Source organism: Alligator sinensis, unplaced genomic scaffold (assembly GCF_000455745.1).
Source record: "Alligator sinensis unplaced genomic scaffold, ASM45574v1 scaffold970_1, whole genome shotgun sequence".
Classification (NCBI taxonomy): domain Eukaryota; kingdom Metazoa; phylum Chordata; order Crocodylia; family Alligatoridae; genus Alligator; species Alligator sinensis.
The window spans coordinates 1,616,937-1,636,832 of NW_005842094.1; the positions used below are offsets into that span (position 1 = coordinate 1,616,937).

The window sequence follows — 19,896 nt, forward strand, 5'->3', positions numbered from 1 at the left end:
ACAGTGGACAATAAGGCGAATATGAGCCAACAGTGTGCCCTTCTTGCCAGGAAAGCTGGCATGCTGGGCTGCATTGGTGGGAGTATTGCCATCAGGTCAAGGGAAGTGATTATTCTCCTCTGTTTTGCATTGGTGAGGCCACATCTGGAGTACTGTTTCCAGTTTTGGGCCCCCCTCTACAGAAAGGATGTGGACAAATTGGAGAGTCCTGTGGAGGGCAGCAAAAATGGTTAGGGGGCTGGGGCACATGATTTGTGAAGAGAGGCTGAGGGAACTGGGCTGATTTAGTCTGGAAAAGAGAAGACTGAGAGGGGATTTAATAGCAGCCTTTAACTACTTGAAGGGCGTTTTGAAAGAGGTTGGAGTTGGACTGTTTTCAGTGGTGGCAGATGAAAGAACAAGGAGCAATGGGCTCAAGTTGCAGCAAAAGAAGTTGAGTTTAAATATTAGGAAGAATTTTCTCACTAGGAGGGTAGCAAAACACTGGAATGGGTTACCCAGAGAAGTGGTGGACTCTCCGTCCTTGGAGATTTTTAAGATCCAGGTAGACAAAGTCTTGGCTGGGATGATCTAGTTGGGGATGGTCCTCCTTTGAGCAGGGGGTTGGACTAAATGAATTCCCGAGGTCCCTTCCTACTCTAATTTTCTGTGATTATTAGAAGCTCTCCAAAGTGGAGCACTGAACTGTTTTGGAAGACTTGTTTGAAGTGGTTACTAACCAGCAACGAAAGTAATCATGTTGGGAACGTTAACACAGTCCCTTATGTTTATTTTATCTTCTTTTATTTTTAAGAAATAGACTGGATAGGTAACTGAAAGGCTACTTGTATTTCTGCATCATACTCAAAAACGGTGATTCTCAACCAGGGTGCCGGTTGAGAATCAGCCTTTTAAGAGTGCTAGAAGGTGTGAGCCAGGTAATGAGGAGATGAGCTAAATAAATGCAGGGTTGGGCTTGACCCTACCCGCATGAATCTCCCACCTCGCCTACCTTCCCCACCACCACTATCCAACCTCAGTGCAAGGAGATAAGCGCTGTAATATATCAATTAGCTTTTGAAATTGGGTGCCACTGAATTCACAGAAGTTATAGAGGGTTGCTTCGAGTCCACAAAGGTTGAGAACCACTGCTCTGAAAGAACCATCAGTGGTTTAAAACAACATAATTTTCCAGTGAATTATGTTTCCGTTTTGTGGTGGGATGGATGTTACTGTTTAACCTTTTTTATAAGTGTTTTTTTTTTTTTTTTTTTTTTTTTAGAAGTTTTGGGGTATCTGCAACATCACCTACTTGTTACCTAATATAGCATCTGTGTTACCCATCATTTCTTATCTCCTTCTTGTAGAATTGGAGTTTATAGATGCATGTTTCCTTATATAATCAAAGTGTACTGAGATCCTAAAGGCATTCTGTTTTTTTATTTTTAATAAATTTATAGATTTAAAAAAAAAAAAAAAATTCTTCTTTAGGTCAAATTTTGTGCATGGGATTTCTTTAATGTATTTTTTTCTTACTCTTTGGATTTGAGAAATGTCTAGTGCAGTGTGTGCATTTTTCTAAGTATTAATTTAGCTAGTTGGACTATGCAGTATTGGGATAGTGTCCCACAAGTACTGTGTTTAGATATTCAGGATGCGAGGACCAGTTTTCAGAAGTCTATTTGTATTCTCATATTTTTGTGACATCTTTTGTTCCACCTTTCTAACTGCTCCCACCACACTTTTTATAGGAATGAGAATTCACAAAGATATCGTTAGATAACATTCAGTGTTTTACAAATATTTAAAAACTCTTCTAGAGAATCATACTTTGAGTTTTTGTTTTTAGGCATGTGTTTGAAAAAAAATTACCTGTAATTATTGTTTTCTGATAGTAATTAATATGTTATCCGTAATATAAGTTAGAAGCATCAAAATCAGTTGTGAACCAAAGTTGTATTTAAAAAAAAATAGTTTTGGTGATTAAAAGTTAATGGAACCCTTAAGTCACTTAGGTTAAATTACTTAAGCATGTAAGGAAGTTTTATCTTAGGTCCTTATTTCTTCACGTCCACAGCCTGAAAGTCAGTGTTACTTAAGAAGTACTACCAAGGGGATCAGAATTGTGCAGATATGAGAGCATTGTGCTTGCCCAGAGAACTTACAACTGTTAGAACAAGCTCAAGATACTGTAGAAATCTGGTGGTACTTATGATCAAAAGATTTTGTAAAGATGTTTTATTGTGTAGGTCTAAAGTTAGCCCTAAGCATTTGCCATTTATACTTGGAGGGGGTTTGTTTTGTTTTATTTATTTTGCATGTACATCCTTTTCTTGCTGATTTTTTTCATTATGTTTTATTTTCAGGAGTTTTATGAACATACAAAAACACTTTGGCAAGATGAAGGTGTGAAAGCCTGCTACGAGAGGTCTAATGAATATCAGTTGATTGATTGTGCACAGTAGTAAGTAGTACTTCTGTTCTGCTATATACTGTCATAAGCTGCAAATTTCTTAAAGGATTGAAAATTATATAATTCACTTCTGAATGTTCACAACTTCTGTACCGTTGAAAAATGTTTATCATGCATGACACCTGTCTTTTGGAGAACCGGAAAAAAATCAGGTGCCAGGTGTTCTGAAAACCCTGGAGCTACCTTGTAGTGGTCTCAACAGGAGAATCTTTTTTGTTCGTGAGATTGCCCACATCTTTAAGTGCCCCAAAAGACAACCTTCCCCCCCTGTACAGTAACAGTCAGACTGTGTCCTTTCCCACTAGCAATCAAAGAACATCTGTGAAATAAGTAATTGTCTTTGGAAAAATCATACTGGGGAAGCTTTATTGTCTGTGGGGTTTTAGTTTATTTTAGCAGCTGAAAACAAGGAGAATGGAGCCAGCCTCTTGGCCAGTCCTTGATCCATAGGTGACAGGCAGGGACCCATTGTGTTTGTGCGTTCCAGAATATGTACTGCTCCTTTCCCCTGTTATATTATTGTCCACTATGATAATTGGGGGCATCTGAAGAGACCTAGATACATATTACAATTCTTATTCACATACAGGTAGTTTAGAAGTTTGTTTTTTACTGGTCTGTTTGTGAAGATGGTTAATATTGCATCTCAGGTGTACAATGAAAGCATTGGGGGAGTAGAAAGTAACGGTTAACAACTACCAACTGGCCATGTTGGAGTCTGTGAAACAAGCATAGTGTTTCTGAAGATGCGTTTGTGAGATGCATTTCATGAGCTCTGGTTTACTGGCGGTTGAATGTTTAAGACTGGATCTTTTACAAGTTATAGTAGGCCTTTCACAGGTCAAGTAGGATATACGTGGTTTGGTTTACTTCAGAACAAAAGTGAATCTAAAGGGAAACTTCTAAAGGGAAATATGGTTTTCACTTTTCTCCCAGGTTTTCATATTAAGCAAAATCCAGAAGAGCTTTTTCCATTCTGGCAAAGAGCCATGTGACAGAAGTGCAAGGTCCTTATTTACTATGACTCTTGGAGTTCCAAGTCTTAAGAAACCACTTCAAAGTTTATATCATTGCTAACTTGATTTTGCTTGACCTGTACCTGGAACCTTTCATTAAGGGACTCTCCTCCCCCGTCCCCCAATTCTGTCTGTGGTTATTTAACACAGATTTCTTTGCAAGTGAATGTATTACAATGTAAGAAATGCTAATGAGTTTGCAGTTTTGTTTAATAAGCAAATTATGCCCTTTAGTGTTGTCTCTCTAATGTGTAAAAACAAACAAAAAACAAAAAACCCCAAACAAACAAACAAAAAACCACCCAAAAAACCCAACCTTTTAAAAACCCCATTTCATTCTTGTAGCATTTGGTTACCTTGCTATTTCTGCTAACGGAAGTAACAGCTGGTGCTAGGACCTCGTACTTCCTCTGTCACAAGGCTCTTTGCCAGAATGAAAAAAGCTCTTCTGGATTTTGCTTAATATGAAAACATGGGAGAAAAGTGAAAACCATATTTTTCTGGTCGTTCCTTGTTGTAGGACATTGAACTTTGTGCTGAGTCAGAAGTCAGGAATGGCCTTTGCGATGGTTTTACCATCCTGCTCCATCTAGTGGAACACTGGTTTTTACACCTTGGACTGTTGAACCAAAAAAAGGAACGTGTCTGCTGGTGGCAAATTGGAGAGAATTTTCCAGAATGTTTTTTGACATTTTGTTTGTGTATTTCTTAATCTTTTCTGAAGTTAACACGTTACTGTTGTTAAACTAGGGTTTTATTGTTTAGAAATTTTCACAATGTTTTGGTAGTTCTTTACATGAAGTTTTTCATGGTTAATCCTAGTTGATTTTGGTGCTTTGCTGGTGTGTGATTGTTGATATCAAAGGACTAAAGGAGAGGTGGTGTTAATAGAAAAATGCTTGCTCGGGACCTTCGGGTTCAACATGCAGCTTGTCTCGTTTACTCGTGAATCTTCTAGAGAAGTGTCAAAAATACCTTCTGGCAGAATTATCTTGAAATTAATTTATTAATTACATAAATCCAGTGGCCTCGCTTAAACAAGCAAGCAGAGAGAAACCTATCAAAGACCAAATATGCTTGCAATTCAGCCAGCAAGGGCTATTTCCATTTGAATATGGAGGCAACAGTCCCTACTGGAAATGGGAGCTAGAACAGAACACTGCCTGCAGAATATCTGCTTGGACTTGGCAGTTCTTCCAGAGAAAGTGTCCAAGGATTTTAAACACATTCTGTTTTTACGTGCCAGCATAAAACAAGAAACAGTACTCAAAGAAAACAGAATTCAAAGAAAAAAATGATGTTAATTCTCTTTTAATTTCAGAATAGACCAAGCTACCAAGGTTTTCTTCCTCATGAAAAATCTTTGTAAAAATATTCAGCAACTTCTTCGCCGTGTGAACAACTTGCACTGAGCTTCTATACAATTTACCGGCTTATGTAGTTGATCAACTTTACGCTTCTTTTGGAAATATGTTGTTATGTTGTCTGCTATAGTCATCTTCACTAGGACTGCTTCCAAGTGTGCAATTCTTAGTGTATCAATTTTTACTGTTGTGGGCCAGTTCTTTATAAATATTTCGTAATAAGCACATTTTGAACTTTTGCAGGGAGTGCGTTCGTGTATAAAATAGTTACTAGCAAGTTATGGGAGCCCTGGGTTGCGCAGGTTCAACAACCACCTTTTCCATATTCTGTCAGTAATAGTAAAGAAATAGATATGTTGTGGGAACCTAGGGTTTCCTAAGATGCTTCGCTCAGAGGGTAGAATGCACCTCTCTTTGTGCCAAAACTTAGTAAAGTCCATGCAAGGTTTCTGTAAAGAAATCAGAGTTAGGATGGATCTGCTTCTGTGTGCGTGGATAAGTTGCATGTTATTAGTGCCACCTCTGCATGGCTCTTGGTCAGCTGCCCCTCAGAACCTCCTTTTGGAAGGCATTTTTGGGTGCTGGCATAGACTATAGCAGGGTGGATTTTGTTTAAATCAGTCGCTTTAATTCCTGATTTAAATCATAATTTAAATCACTGGTCAGGAAGCCTTAATTTAAGCATTGTTTTCTATTAAAAGTGCATTCTTGTTGTTTGATATCCTTTTTATTCATTTAATTTTTTGAAACTTCACACTTTTAGAGAGAGGTAAGGGCTTGACTCTGTGTACACAAACTTGCAGAGACAAGAGGGCTGATGGGTGGGTAATCGTGTCTGTTCTTTCTCATCTCTATACACTGCTGCTAACAAGGATGTTATTTCTGAAGACACAAATCCACAGTTTGAGAACTGAAATTAAGCATCACAGAGATGCTTAATGAGCTCTTCTAGACTGAGCACCGAGTCCCATTGGGTAGAGTGGTTTTCTTTCATCTTTCCTAATCTATAGAGGAGCCTCTGGGAACCCCACAAGATTGGGCCCCCATTATAGTTCATGGCTTGTTGTGACCTATTTATAAAACTTTTCTAAAAAGGTTGCATGAATATATTGTCTTAAATAGTATATAATTAGAAGCTATAGGCCCTATTCCATGATGATATCTTTGAGCTTTAACGTATCTTAAAAAAACCTATATAGTTTTAAATTAAATTTATTTTAAAAGAAAAAAGCATTTTAACAAAAAAATTAAAATATGATTAAATAATAATCTGATTTACATTAAAAATACAATTTAAAAAAAAATGTTGGTCTTTATCCACCCTGCTTTATAGGGTGTTGACAGAAGTGCAGCTCCCCACTGTAACTCACGGTGCTTCACAGGAAGCTACATGAATTACAGCAATACCCCCGCCCCCAACTCCTTCAGGGGTTAATTTGTTATGCACTCAGGCACTTTTAAAGCACTCTGCAGCTGACACTTCTGTTAGGGCGCAGCTGTAGAGCACTTTCAGGGGGGTGATCATGCAACAAAACGTCACTTCTGTCTGTGCCCATAGTGTCTGTGTCTTGTTACATATTTGATGACCCGGAGCCAGTGCTGTGACTCTTACCAGCATCGTATAGGCACCAGGGAGAGTTTCCTTCACTTGTGCTTACCTTTTGCTTTTTCATGTCTCTTCTTCGAGGAAAGTAGATTTTCTGCATAGAGAGAGTAACTGTTTTCTGGCAGAAGCTTCTGCTGGAACCTAGTGCCATTCAAAGCTACAGTGTAATTTAAGCTCTCAGATCATACCAAGAAGCAAGATTTGGGATGTGCAGACTTGTGTTCTTGGAAAGGCCACGTTTAGGGAAGCAGAAGAGTTGGTAGGCCAGAGAGATCCCACCCACAATGCTGGAGACAAGGAGGTAGTTTTCTGTCCTGGGGTGGAACAGCTATGCGCTTACCTCATCTGTTTTAGCAACAGAATACATATCTCTTAGAGTCTTGGCACCAGTATCAAGGTGTAGTATTTTTCTCCCATGCCTGTTAGGCAGCTAAATCCTATAGTGACTTTGTTAATGAAGCTAAAAAACATGTCATCATCTTCTGAAGGCAGGTTAATCTTAATGTACTCTGGGGAGGCCTGACTTTCTCTCTCCTTCCTCCCCCAAGCCCTACCCCATAGTTTAGAATGAACTTTGGCACATACAAGTAAAACACAGAAAAGCTAGAAGCATCACCTGAGCTTTACACCTGATGGCTGCAAGAGTTAGTGGGGGTGTAATCCCACTTACTCATGCTTTTAGTACTCTCCTTCCAGTTATACACTGTAAAATCCTGCCCATGTTTCCCAAGAGAATAAATGAAATTTGTTACTTCAGAGGAACCCCTGTTCATTTGGAAAGTCTAGCTGCTTCTGCTGATTATAAGCTTTACTGTACATTCTGCTTACTAAAGCTTGCAGTTTCTGGGAAGGGGGAAGGTGACTTTCCTTTCTCTCAACCACGCTTACTAATTAGCTTCTTGCAGTTCTGTTAGAAAATGTGTGGCAGGGGGAAGTTTTCATCCGTTTCATTCAACATAGAAAGCACTATACATGCAAGGAGAGAGCTACATCCAGGAGAAACTAGGGCTCCTTAGAGTCATGCTAGGAAAAAAATAGAAATTTTGTTTAGTAGGAGTTGCATTGTAATATATATTTATTGCTTCTGGTTAGTAATAAACAGAAGAATATCCATTTTATGCCAATCTTGGATCTGGCGACCTTGCAATCTGTATAACGTTGCATGGAATAAATTTAATGAAAGAATCATAAATCTCTTTTTGGGAAACTTCATGATCAGAAAATACAATTTACAGCAATTGTTGTCTTGAGTCAGGGATGTCAGACATACAGCCCACAGTACTGTTCTGTCCAGCCCACTGGACCACATAAAGGCTACAGGCGGGTGTGGATGGGGGCATGGCCTGCTGCAGAAATCAGGCACCCTGGACTAAGACATGACCCTCAGCAGGATGGTGAGCCAGGGCTGTGCTGGCACAACCTTGCTGGTCCATCAGCTGCTTGACCTGCCAGTGCCGCCACCACCACTGGAGCCAGAGGCTGCTTGCTCTGCTGTCACTGGTCCTGTTGCTGCCATGTGCCCCATGTGAGACCCACTGCCAGTCCATGCCCCAGGCCAGATCTGACCTGTGAGGAACTCAGTAGGCCAGGGGATGGGATGAGTTTGACACCCTGTCTCAAGTTTGCCAAAACCATAAGCTTTCAAAGCATAAGGCTATTAAGTTAATTCAGCTCTAATTTCTAAATGAGTTTCATATTATACTTTGTAAAACTGGATATAGTAGGAAACCTTAAGAATTCTATAGATATATAATAGCCCTCACAAATAATATGAATTGTATTTAGATGTTGATTTGTGCCCTAGGACCTGAAGGGTTACGCTAATAATTGCTCCTACTTTTGCATGAGGAGACTTTTAAAATATTTTTAGTCAAAGGAATTCTTATTCCTTATCATTTAAGACTGATCTGAATAGCCAGCATAATGTTTAATGGCAGGGATCAGCAACTTGTGGCCTACAGAGCGATTAAATCAGGCCCATGGAACCGGGGGCTTTGGCAGCATTTGGCAGCACGGAGCTTTGCCTGTGCTGTGGTTAGGTAGTGGGAAGAAGCAGCTGTAATCCTAGTGCTGGATTACCTGGGACCGAAGCAGAGTCATTCCAGCCCGCTGTCTTAAAAGGTTGCCAGCAACTGCCTTAGAGCTCTGCTTACTGTTAAGGTTGTCCAGTGCTTCCCATGCTGAGACCCTGCTTTTAGTTATAACTTTATCAAATGTTAATTTTTTAGCCTGAAATTTCCATGCCTTAGATTGAAGTTTCTGTGGAAACTTCTGAAAACAAGGTGACAGGATAAATATATTGGCATTGGCTGGGAAGGGAGTCTGTAACTGGGTATATAGACCAGTTATACTCTCTGGTCAGAAAAGGAGAGTATAACTGGTATGGGAAACCTGAGAAGTGGGCACTAGATTGCCACAGTATGGTTATTCTCACCTACTCAAAGAGCCAGGTGCAGGGAAAGATTAACAGGGCAGAAACGGTCACAGGCAAAGGAACAGATAAAAGTCAGGGCCCATTACCTTCCCCTTGTCCTCCCTGCTGTCCCTGCCCCACAACACCAAGCTGGAATAGAACACCGGATTCCCCAGAATCACCATTCCTTTGCTGTTAGCATAAAAAAAAATCACTGGTACTTTCCCATCCCTCTTTGGTTCTGGTCCACGTGGAGTAGGACAACTTGCTACTTTCCGTTAGTCCAGGGACGAGCAATTATTATGGGCAGAGGCCCACTTACATTGTTTTGGCAAGCTGTTGAGGGCTGCATGGGTAACCCCACCCCTTGACAGGTGCCCTGCCCCCTGGTTGCCATTTTTGGGGCCAGAAGTCCCGCCCCTAACCTCTGACCTTTGCCACAGGAAGTCCCAGCCCTTGCCCCTAGAAGTACTTCTTTGGGGAAGAGGGTTTGCTGTCTTAGAACAGGGGGGAAAAAACAAATTGTATGCTAAAAAAACAACCATATTATATTTTATTTTATTTTAATTAAAAAATATATATTTTTGCCCTGACTCGTGTGCGTTTGTGCTGTATATGTAGAAGTGATTGCAAAATAGCTCAAAATGCAGTCTTACTCTTGTATAGTGTGTGGGGTGTGCAGGGGTGGGGGGGGGCGTATGGGTGGGTGGGTGTGGGGTTTGTGGGGAGTTGTGGAAGTGGGTGGATGAATATGGAGTGTTTGTGGGATGTGTGATTGTGTCTGTGGGGAGGGTCTGGCTGTGGGGTTTGGGGGTATGGGGGATGTGCATGGGTGCCCCCCTAAGCTGGTCAACACCCACCTCCACCGGGTAACAGCCCAGAGCGCAAGTGCCCTGCAGTGCCTCTCTGCCACTGCCAACAGTGTGTGGCCGCAGCACACCCAATGCCTTCTCTGCACTGCCCAGCCATGGTGTCCTGCTGTCCTTGGGCATGCAGTGGTAGTGGTGGGGAGCAGGAAGCGGGGGGGGGGGTGGCTGCTTTCCCCCCAGTTTCTGCCCAGCTGCTGCTGCCACTGTTGCTACTGCACAGCCCCAGTGGGTGAGCCTGGAGTTGGCACTGGGACCCAGGCTGAGCAGCAGCGGCACAGGACAAACTGCTGCTCAGCATGGAGGAAAGTGGCCCCCTCCTGCTGCTGGTGCTTCCTGGTGCAGTTGTGTGGGGCTGCCCTGCATCTGCTCTGCTGCCACTGCTGCCCCGTGGGGCAGCCCAGAGGCAGTGGTGACGCGGTGGAGATGCAGGGCAGCCCTGTGTGGGCTTTGGGCGGCTGCACCAGGAAACACTGGCAGTGGGAGGGGAAGGGGCCACTTTCTGCCCACACTGAGCAGCAGTCTGTCCCATGCTACTGCTGCTCAGCCCAGATGGGCGAGCGCAGGGTCGGCGCTGCGCCTGTACTGCAGAGTCCCTGCCTGTACTGCGGGGCTGGGAGCGGGTGGGTGCCCAGAGTGCAACTACAGCCGGATGGGAGCACAGGGCCCATGCCACCCTGCTCTGAGCCCCGCTGGCACTGGCCCCGAGACACTGGCATGAGTGCGGGGTCCCAGTTGGCAGGGGATCTGTGGAGCCAGGCCAGTTCCCCTCTGTCCCTACTGGCAGAGCCCAGCCTGGCTCCATAGACCCCTGCCAGCCTGTGCCCTGCACTCCTGCTGGCCCTAGGACACTGTCGTGGGCCCTGTACGCGCGCTCGCTCCCACTCCACTCCACTCCACACCACACCCCCACTGCTGCTTTCCTCACTTCCCAGCATGCCCACTGGCTGCTCCTGCACCATGTGGCTCCCTGCCACAATGAAAGGACTCAGCAGGAGGTGGCCTGGCCCCGAGGACTGGGGCGGTTGCCTGTGGTCCTTCCTTGACTCTTCCCCTCCCCCCTTACCTGAATTTCCTTCTCTGGTACAGGGAGGCACGAGCAGCCCAAGGATCCTAGGATGCTAGGCAGGGGCTTCTGGTTGTGGGGGTGGGGCTGAGTGGCCCTTACTACTGCAGGGTCTTGCTGTGGCTTCCCTTGTTTCCTAGTGCCCCTGGCTCCTGACATATTTGATAGGCAGCCATGGGCAGATAAATATTTAATTTTCTAAATTTTTTTTAGGGGCCCCACAGGCCCGATGGAATGGCCCAGCAGTCCAGATCTGGCCCGCGGGCTGTATTTTGCCCACCCTGTGTTTAGTCCATTAGTTCATGTGTATGGTGATATAGAAGGCTTCAAGTCTGCTGAGGGACCTATCTTTGTTAGCAGGATGATGGAATTTGGGTTCTTTATTTTCCCAGTTAGTTTTTGTTTTAAACAAACCTTTGACCTGTACAGACAAAACAGACACCCTCAGAGAGAGAGGGGGAGAGAGGAAGTGAGTGAGTGTGTTATGTGATATGCAGTGGTCAAGTATGCAGATTCAGGATGTAGGAATCAGGGGTGTGCTGTTTGTTTTAGAAGTTGGAAGGTGACTAGCTGAATGAGGTAGAGGACTGTAGAGTATATTTGTTTCACTGCATGGCTGCTATAATTCAACCTAGGCTGGTTTGAGAAGAGTTGATTCAAAATAACACAGGTTAACTCTTCAGTGAAGACAGCTACTCTGATCATTGTCAAGTGACTGAAACCCAGCTCTTAACAGGTGGTCACTAATTCCATGTCCCTCATCTTTGAAGTGCCTTATGTGAGGCTCTGGGATTTTGTTTGCAGAACTGTGAAGCCCTCAAATGCAGCTGAAATCTATGGGAGCTGTGCTTTGAGCATATGCACTCATAAGGACTCTGAAAAATCATGTCCTGGTAGTTTAAAATTAGATTAACCTCAGTACCTCAATCCTCACCTGTAAAACAGGGATAGTCATATGTTGCAATAAAGAAATGAGTAATTTGTCTTCCCTATATACGGTTTGAATAGCATGCAGTAAGTAAGGCCTAGAGCTACCCATTAAACAGCAAAGAGAAAACAAGCTGTTGAGCAGTTGTTAAGGGAATATTGTCCATTCTGTGCATTAATCAAAGCAAGGCTAAGTGTTATATGATATTTAGCACTTCAGATGCAATTTTTGTCCAAGAATCTCCATGTATAAACTTCACAAATACCGTGGTTGGGTGGATACAAGTAGTGGGATGGGGCAGCTGAGGCACAAAACGGCTAAGGATTTCTCAGGATCTCATAAAGCCTAATCCATAGCCCATCAGAGTTTCTGAAAAGGCACTTTGAATCCAGACCAGAGCAAGTCCAAGGCAAACCTTGGGTACATAACCCAGATCAGCCTAGAGAGTGCAGTTCTAACTGTTGTAGCCTGTACTCTCAAACATTTGAATTTGCACTTTAATAATTAGCTTGGTTAGGCTCGCTTGTTAGCAATTTGATGTTTTGCTTCATTTTAACACCCTGTTTTCTGTGTATATCTTCAAGCTGATGATTCCTGATTTTTGGCTGGGGTGGAAAAGGAAATAATATGAGAGAGGCTATTTGCAAGCCATTTCACACCCCTCTGATATCAGGAAGGGGTGGAAGTAGCGTGAGAGAGCCTTTTCTCACGCTATTTCCTGCTTGAATGCCTTGCTGTGTTTTCTCCCGCTGTCTGCCATTTCAGGGAAGAAGAAAACTAGGGGAGTTTGCTGGTGTAAGTACAGTAGCTCATATTTCTTGTAGTTCCACACCAGCAGAGTTACTTTTGGTAGCTTGAAAATAGACTAGGCAACCTCAGACAGAGCTTTATTAACTATCATTTTTTAAATGTTTGTTTTCTTAAATATTTAGAGAGGCAGTGCAGTTCTGCATAACAGCAGTCACCAACTGATAGAGGGGCAGCAGACACAGACCTACCAGGCTTTCATTTCTTATTTGTTAAGGTGTATGCAATCCTTATTTAATCTAGGCTGTTACTATATTTTTGGGTATGTCCTATAACAAAGGACAGGTAAATCCCCTGCCAGGTTTAGAACTTAATTCCCTTTCCTATTGATTACACTGTTACCAGTCTGATGCACTGACTGATGAAGAGGGTGGTGCTTTGCTGTGGTCAATTAGAGCTAATCACTGATTTAACAGTGAATCCAGCTTCTTTCCCTTATTATTTATAAAGTTAATGTATTTATGTTTTTAGTCATTTTAACTTGTTGGCTGAATTTTTCCTCGTCCTTCCTTTGCTGTGCAAGTTACTTCAAAGAGACCACAGGACGGGGAGTTCTGTGGCTTCTGTTCCCACTGAGCATCAACAAATATTAATGAATGCATCTTTACAGTGCCTCTAGGAATTAGGGAAGTATTGCTGTCCCCATGTTATAGATGCAGAACAGAAGCAAATGGACTGTGACTTGCTCAGGGCAGCACTTAGAAAGCTGACAAATCCAGGAGTAGATCCAGATGTCTGAATTTCTGATCCATTCAGAAGGTAGGGTGGGTAGGATAGGCACTTTTATAGACTAAGTAAGATATCTAAGTAGAGAAAGCATCTGCCTTTGTGAACCCAAGTTCACTGGTGAAGTGAACTTGGGTTCATGAAAGCAGGTGCTCTCTCTATGCATATCTTAGCCTCGTCGCCCCTTGCCTTGTCGGTTTGAAGGTACATATAGGCATCTTTGTAGACTATAACTGCCTCTCTCTGATCCATTGTCATAACTACTAGGCCATCCTTTCCCACATTATTGGAACAAAATAACTTGAAGACAGTTGCAGACAGGAATCTCATTCCTACTCTGGATGATCTCTCTGGGAGTGGTGGCTCATATCACAAACAAACTTAAGTTTTGATGCTAAGAAAATGCCATTGCCCCCCAAAAGCCAATAAAAGGAGGGAGGTAGAGGCTACTCTACTCTAGAGTCACAGTTTGCATGGCCCCAGTGAGGACATGAGGATAAAAGGAAGCTAGGGACACAAAGGGGAAGACTTTTATCAGCCTCAGGGAAACAATAATTACAAATCCACAGTTTGCTCACTCCAGCTATTATTTTGGTAAATCTCAGCCCTTTGAAATGTGAACTTGCTAAGGGTGAGTTCATGTGTGTGTTTTTTTAACTCCCTGTCAATATTGCGAAGAGCACGTGGCCTGAACCCAGGTGTGTAGATTCCCGAATTATTCCGAAGGACCAAGAACAGCCACTTGTTTGCAGTGACATTCCCTGCTCACGAGAATAAAGTAAACCACATGCAGATTACCTCAATTATCTAATAAATGCATTATGAAACCAGCACGTTTTTCTACCAGCACAGCTAATGGTGAATTAATACATTTTAATGTGAACTCTCTTAATTTCATATACACTCCTTCTGCATAGGCAAATTCCAGCATAATGTGAAACCTGAGACAAGGACCAAAATGGTGTCATGCAGTAACTTTCTTGTGTGGGTCTTCAGAAATGGGGAGTCCTGTTAGATTGAAAGCATTAAGGTGAATAACAAAAGTGTCAGGAGTAATTTAATGGGTAATTCAAAGTGCAGTGAATAATAAAGAAGTTAACCTTTATAGCCTTAAAGATCTAAACGCTGTTGCTTTCTGCCTTCTATCCAGGAGTTCAGCTTCTGTCTCCACTCCTGTTTGCTCAGTCCTTTTTGCTCCTTCTCCTTAACCTACTACCCCTGTCTTTCTCTGCTGCTTTCCCCGTTTTCTCTTCTGTTCTGTCTTGTCAACGTGTTCCTCTTCCTTGGTTTCCTCGTTCATGGATAGTTTCAAGCCTCAGGGAACAGTCTGCTTTGAAGGTAGGGTTTGTTCCTTACTTGAAAGAGAAAGAGACTAGGTTGGAACTTTCTATCCCGTGTCCCAACCTGGTTTTACCTTTAAGTAGCCAGAGCGCCTTCCTTCTTCTTCTTCTTAGATCACACCCACCACCACTTCTAAAGTCTGTAAAGTAGCTAGTATAAAATGTTAACGCTAGATAATCCCCAGTTTTTGAAGGGTTAAGGATAAGCTATGATATAAATGCCTATTGCTTGATTATAAATAAGGAATATTTGCTTTCTGCTCTTGATCACATTGCTTGTATATGCAAATGGCGCATTTGCTCGTGCAAATAGTTAGACATAGATAGACATTTGCATGCTCAACTGTCTGATAGGCCTATAGTGTCATGGTACCAGAGTTAACAGATTAGGCATACATTTGCATGTGCACATTTTTATTGTGTTCCCTAATTTAGCAATGAATCTTACTGTTGTACAGTATTTACATGGATTTAGAAACAAAGTTTTCAAAGAAAATTTTCTACTACAAATATACGCCTGTATAGAGCCATAAATGATTTATTTCAGAAAGTTAGACTTTCTTCTCTGTAACAAAAAAGTGTATTACTTTGAATGGCAATATGTGACAATGTATTTAATGACTTTCAATTTGAGGACAGTGCAAAGTAGAGCCTGTTGGTGAAGAATATACATTAATGCAAGTCCAGAAAATCATTTGTTCGGGTTGTCTGTAATATCTAGTATTCTACTTTAATAGGCTGTCTTAAAACCACAGCTGACATTATGAAATAACATGACCATATGAGTAACTACTAGAGCATAATTCTGAAAACAGAAATGACCTTTGTGAAATAGTCAACCAAATGGTCTACTAAAAGTAATTAATTTAGTTTTAAAATTCTGCAGACTGACGTGAAATTTTTATGCACCCCTGTTTCTTCAGAAGCTTTCATAAAATTAACATTGACTCTGACTTTAAAATGATACAGTCAGTATTAAAAAAAATATATACGACTCTGCATGAGTCATTGAAAATGACAGATTTTCATGAAGTAGTTGTGGTAAAAATGGCAAAGCTCATTCTTGTTTGATAAAGGGTATTACAATTATATCACTAAGTGGCTTAAAATGTTCTAATGAATATGAATGATGATGAATGACAATGTATGAGCAAACCCTAAGACTGCTTTTACAGGCAAAGAAAACAAAATTATCTTAATCCAAACTTGTTAAAGCAAACATGAGATACATATCAGACTTGCTCTGAAGTCATTTTGTGTCAGTATTAATATTTGAAAAATTTTGCACAGGGATGTGTGCGTACATGTGAACTTTAGACCAAATTTCTCTCTCCCTCCTTTCAATCTACATAGTTTTACCTGTTCAGTTCCTAGGTATATCTAGAGGTAGACACGTTTAGTTGGTTCAGGAAGAGATGACCTACAATTGACAGGTTGACAGCTATTTGTGAAGTGCAAAGGTTTTGTAGGCTATTTGTAGTTTAATTCAAATGTCCAATATTTTTTCAAATATAAATAATCCATTAATATGTGTTTTGGTGGATATATTCCAAGTTCTTACTAAATGCATGTTACATAATTGAATAGTTAATTGGTATTGCCAACGACTTGACTCGAAACAAAATCTTCACAAAATTTAATGTTATTGTTAGTGCATATTAAACATTATACTACTTCATCATTCCAGTTTTGTTTAATTATTATTCAATTTAATAGGATGAATTCTTCCTTCTTGCACCTCTAGTAAATTCAGTGAAATTAAACTCAGAATGAGATTGACTTTGTCTCATTTTTTTTAAGAACTTTTTTTGTTAACAGAAGGTTTAAAGAATGTGTTGACTGGGTGAACTAGGTATGCTGGACTGGTGTAAGAGCTACTCTTTTTAAAATCCTACCATGAGTCACCTGTGGAAGTTAGGCAGTGTGATTTTGTTTTTCCAGTAGCCATGCCCCCCTCTTCCAGTGTCACAGTCCCAGCCTATAGTTGCAATGTTCAAAACTGGAGATATTTAATAGAATTATCTTGAGGAGTTTCTCAGAGTTTGCCATCACTGTGCTTAGCTCTAACAGCTATTAGCTAGCGATCTTACTCTTTTGTGTCTTCCAGACACTAAATATATGCATATAACATACATTTGGATGCAGGAGACATTGAAGCTATACTCTGAATAAATAAAATTTACCAAAAAGTAACCTATGGCATTATAGGAAATGTCTTCTGTAAGTTGAATGACAGTGAATGTATTTGTCCTCTGAAGAGTGTGCATCCAGATCTGTATGAGAAATTGTGTTTTTAATTCTTAGTTCACTTTAACAAAAATATTTTCACCAAAGGAGATTAAAGACATTAAAAGCAAATGTGAGCCCATAAGATGGTAGATAATTTTTATTTTGAATTTTTTTATTTTTCTGGGCTAAGTTTCCTTAATTCCTTCTTCAAAAGTAGGGTAAAAGAAAAGTGATGTTCAGTCTCTTTGTTGGAGTGATTTTACCTAGGGTGACTTGTGTTGGGATACTGGTATGATGAAATTGATTTTTACACTGTTTTTTCCTTTTGTTTAATGTAAGAGCTAAATATTAGCAAAACTCTTTCAAGGTAAGTTTGCTTTGTTTTGAGTAATATTTAGAAACCTAAAATAATCGCATTTTTCTCTTTTTATGTTTTTACGCTGGACTTTAATTACTGTTCGTCTATAATCAAAGCTCACTTAAATATTAAACATGAGACTCTGTCCACTTTGTCTGAGTTTACATCTTGAGAATTAATTTTTAGCCTCCCACACACACTCGCATTGCCTTCATTTGTTTCGGAAACAATAAAAGCCCTTGTGTAGGTTGGTTCGAGTTGCGATTTGGACTGCAAGCGGGGTGGGGGGTACTTTGGCACAATGGAAAAAAAATGTAAAAAGTTGTTATTCCACTGTACTAAAAGTGAGCTCTGTTAAGAATCCTGTTGGAAGAAAAACTGTTGGCATAAAAATCCAGTAGCAGGTTATAAATAAATGCTTAAGGCAGCTAGGAAGAGTGCTGAGTTGATTGCGTCATTTTTGCATTACCTTTGTAAGAGGCAGACTCGTATTCACGGGGTGGGTTTGATGATAGGCTAGCCGACTCCACTATGATTAAAGTGTCATGACAGCTGATGTTAACGGTAGGATTCTATTGGCTGAAACAATCAGCTTTTCATAGAGGGGACCTGCAAGGGAGGTTCTCCACTGAGGGCTGGGTGGTTCTGCGAAAGGCCAGAGCAAATGCTGCTCTGACAGGAAATAGTTCACTGAAGTGGTGTGTTTCACAAGCAGCACCGAAGTGGAGCAGGTGTGACGGGGTGGGATTTTTAGACCTTAGTTGACTTGACATTGTTTATGAATAGCTACAAAGACACTTTTGCCTGGCTTCGCCAGGAGCTGTTTCTGGTGTTCCCTGTCAGTGAGCTCCGGCTCATGAAATACGGAGCTCTGAGAGCTCCTATCACCTTTGCTCCGTGATTGCAGAGGAGGAGTAGTGCAGGAGTAAAGGAAGTCAATTAAAAGAATGTATTCAAGCTGAGACCTAAAGAGATAAAAGAGACTTAAAAAAAAAAAAAAAAAGTGGATTATAAAAGAGAGTGAAAGCCAGAACTGTTCCAGAAAATAAAAGACCATACACAAGTTCAGGTGCTGGCATGAATCTAGGCCGTTGCTTTGCAGAGCCAGGTTCTTCCCTGGGCTGGGGATACTGCCGATGCCGCACGTCCAGTCCCTGGGGGAAACAGTGCTTCACACTGGGACTGTGCAGTGAGCAGCTGACAGGCTTTTAAAGGAGGGCTGTCTAGATTTGAGCTGATAAGAAGCCTGTCTGGTGTGGAAAGGTGGGAAATGGGGTTTGGAGGCGTGCAGGTAAAATGCCTAGACATGGGGTGAGAGTGGCAGGGACAGATCTCCTAAACAAAAGTAAGAAACGCATTCAGGCTATGGTTAGTCTAACAGGTTTATTACCTTGTCTGTATTAAATACTGTGTATAATTGAAAAATAACCTTTACAGTAGGTGGCTAAATTAATCTTAAGTGAGCTTGTGGAGACTAAGTAATTAGTTAGTTTTTATGTGTAGTTTAGCATGATTTACATGACCCATTTTAGCATTTTGGAGGAAACATCTGATGTATAGGTAACAAGATTTAAAAAGCATGTGTAAAAGTGTAGCAGAAGCTCATAAACATATAAACTGACTTCACATCTGAGTTGCATTAAAATGAATAACTAGAGTTAATACAAGATGCATGTGTGCGCCACGCTAATATTGCAAAAAGGTATGCAATGTCAGGCCAAATCCCACAGACTTGGCTGTGTGAGCAGGGGGTTGCAGGCTCTGGCCTGTACTTGTATATTCAAAATTCATTAGCCGCCCAGGAAATTTAGGATTAAGCTGTTGAGTACCTTGGATCCACTGCAAGGGTCCCCTTCCCCCAAAGTGCTTATGTAAACTACAGGCAGAGCAGAAGCCAGCCAAGAGCTATTTTTAGCAAAGCTGCTGCAAATGGGGGGAGGGTAAGGGCTTTGGGTCATGTCGGAGGGCATATCAAAGGGGAGGATCCCTGCAGGGAGCTATATCCAGCCCTAATCATGTGGCCTGCTAGTGCTGTCGAATTTTTATAGAGACTGTGCAAAACTACTTAAATGCGATCATTTTCTTAAATGAAAACTGATCACTATATAATTGCGTTCACTTAAAATCCTGACAGCTGGGGTTAATGTACAATTCCTCTTCATGTCTTGTAAATGCTGACAGTAAGTATTTGTAAAATGACTCAAGACTGTGTGGAATGCAGGATTTAGCTGCTTAGCTATCGAGGTTCCCCAGCTAAACTTCAGCTATTCATTTGCGGGTGTTACCAAATCATTGATTCATGAATTTAAGGTGGTACTTCATGCATCTGCAAAACTAGTGTCTGCCAAGATAACCTTCAGCCTTGTGATCTGTTTGTTTTCTTTAGATTGAGCCTCAGCCATGATCTGGTCTTTAGTATACCTAGTTATCTGATCAGATACTAGCCCCGGCATTTTTTGTTGTATTGTACGTGTTTATGTGCAGTAGGAAGGACAACAACAACAAATAACTGAGGCACGAGATCAGAGATCCATTCCTTGTTCTGTCACAGATTTCCTGAGGGAACATGGCTTTATGATTTAGTTTCCCCATACATAAAATGCCATAATATTTCTCTACTTTGAAAGGGCATTGAGGCTTATGCTTACAAAATGGCCTTGAAAATATAGATATAAGATCCTAAATGGATTTGTTGTAGTTATATATGCTTACATAATCGGCATTC

At 41.3% G+C, this 19,896-nt stretch overlaps 1 protein-coding gene across 2 annotated transcripts in view; it reads left to right on the plus strand.

The window, feature by feature from the left end:
* GNAS (GNAS complex locus) overlaps positions 1–19,896 on the plus strand; it is a 134,314-nt gene that overhangs the window by 79,532 nt on the left and 34,886 nt on the right. For both annotated transcript variants that reach the window (XM_025204696.1, XM_025204697.1), the window contains exon 5: positions 2,346–2,443. In XM_025204696.1, coding sequence (XP_025060481.1) covers positions 2,346–2,443 — 98 coding nt within the window. The remainder of the gene's footprint in view (positions 1–2,345; positions 2,444–19,896) is intronic.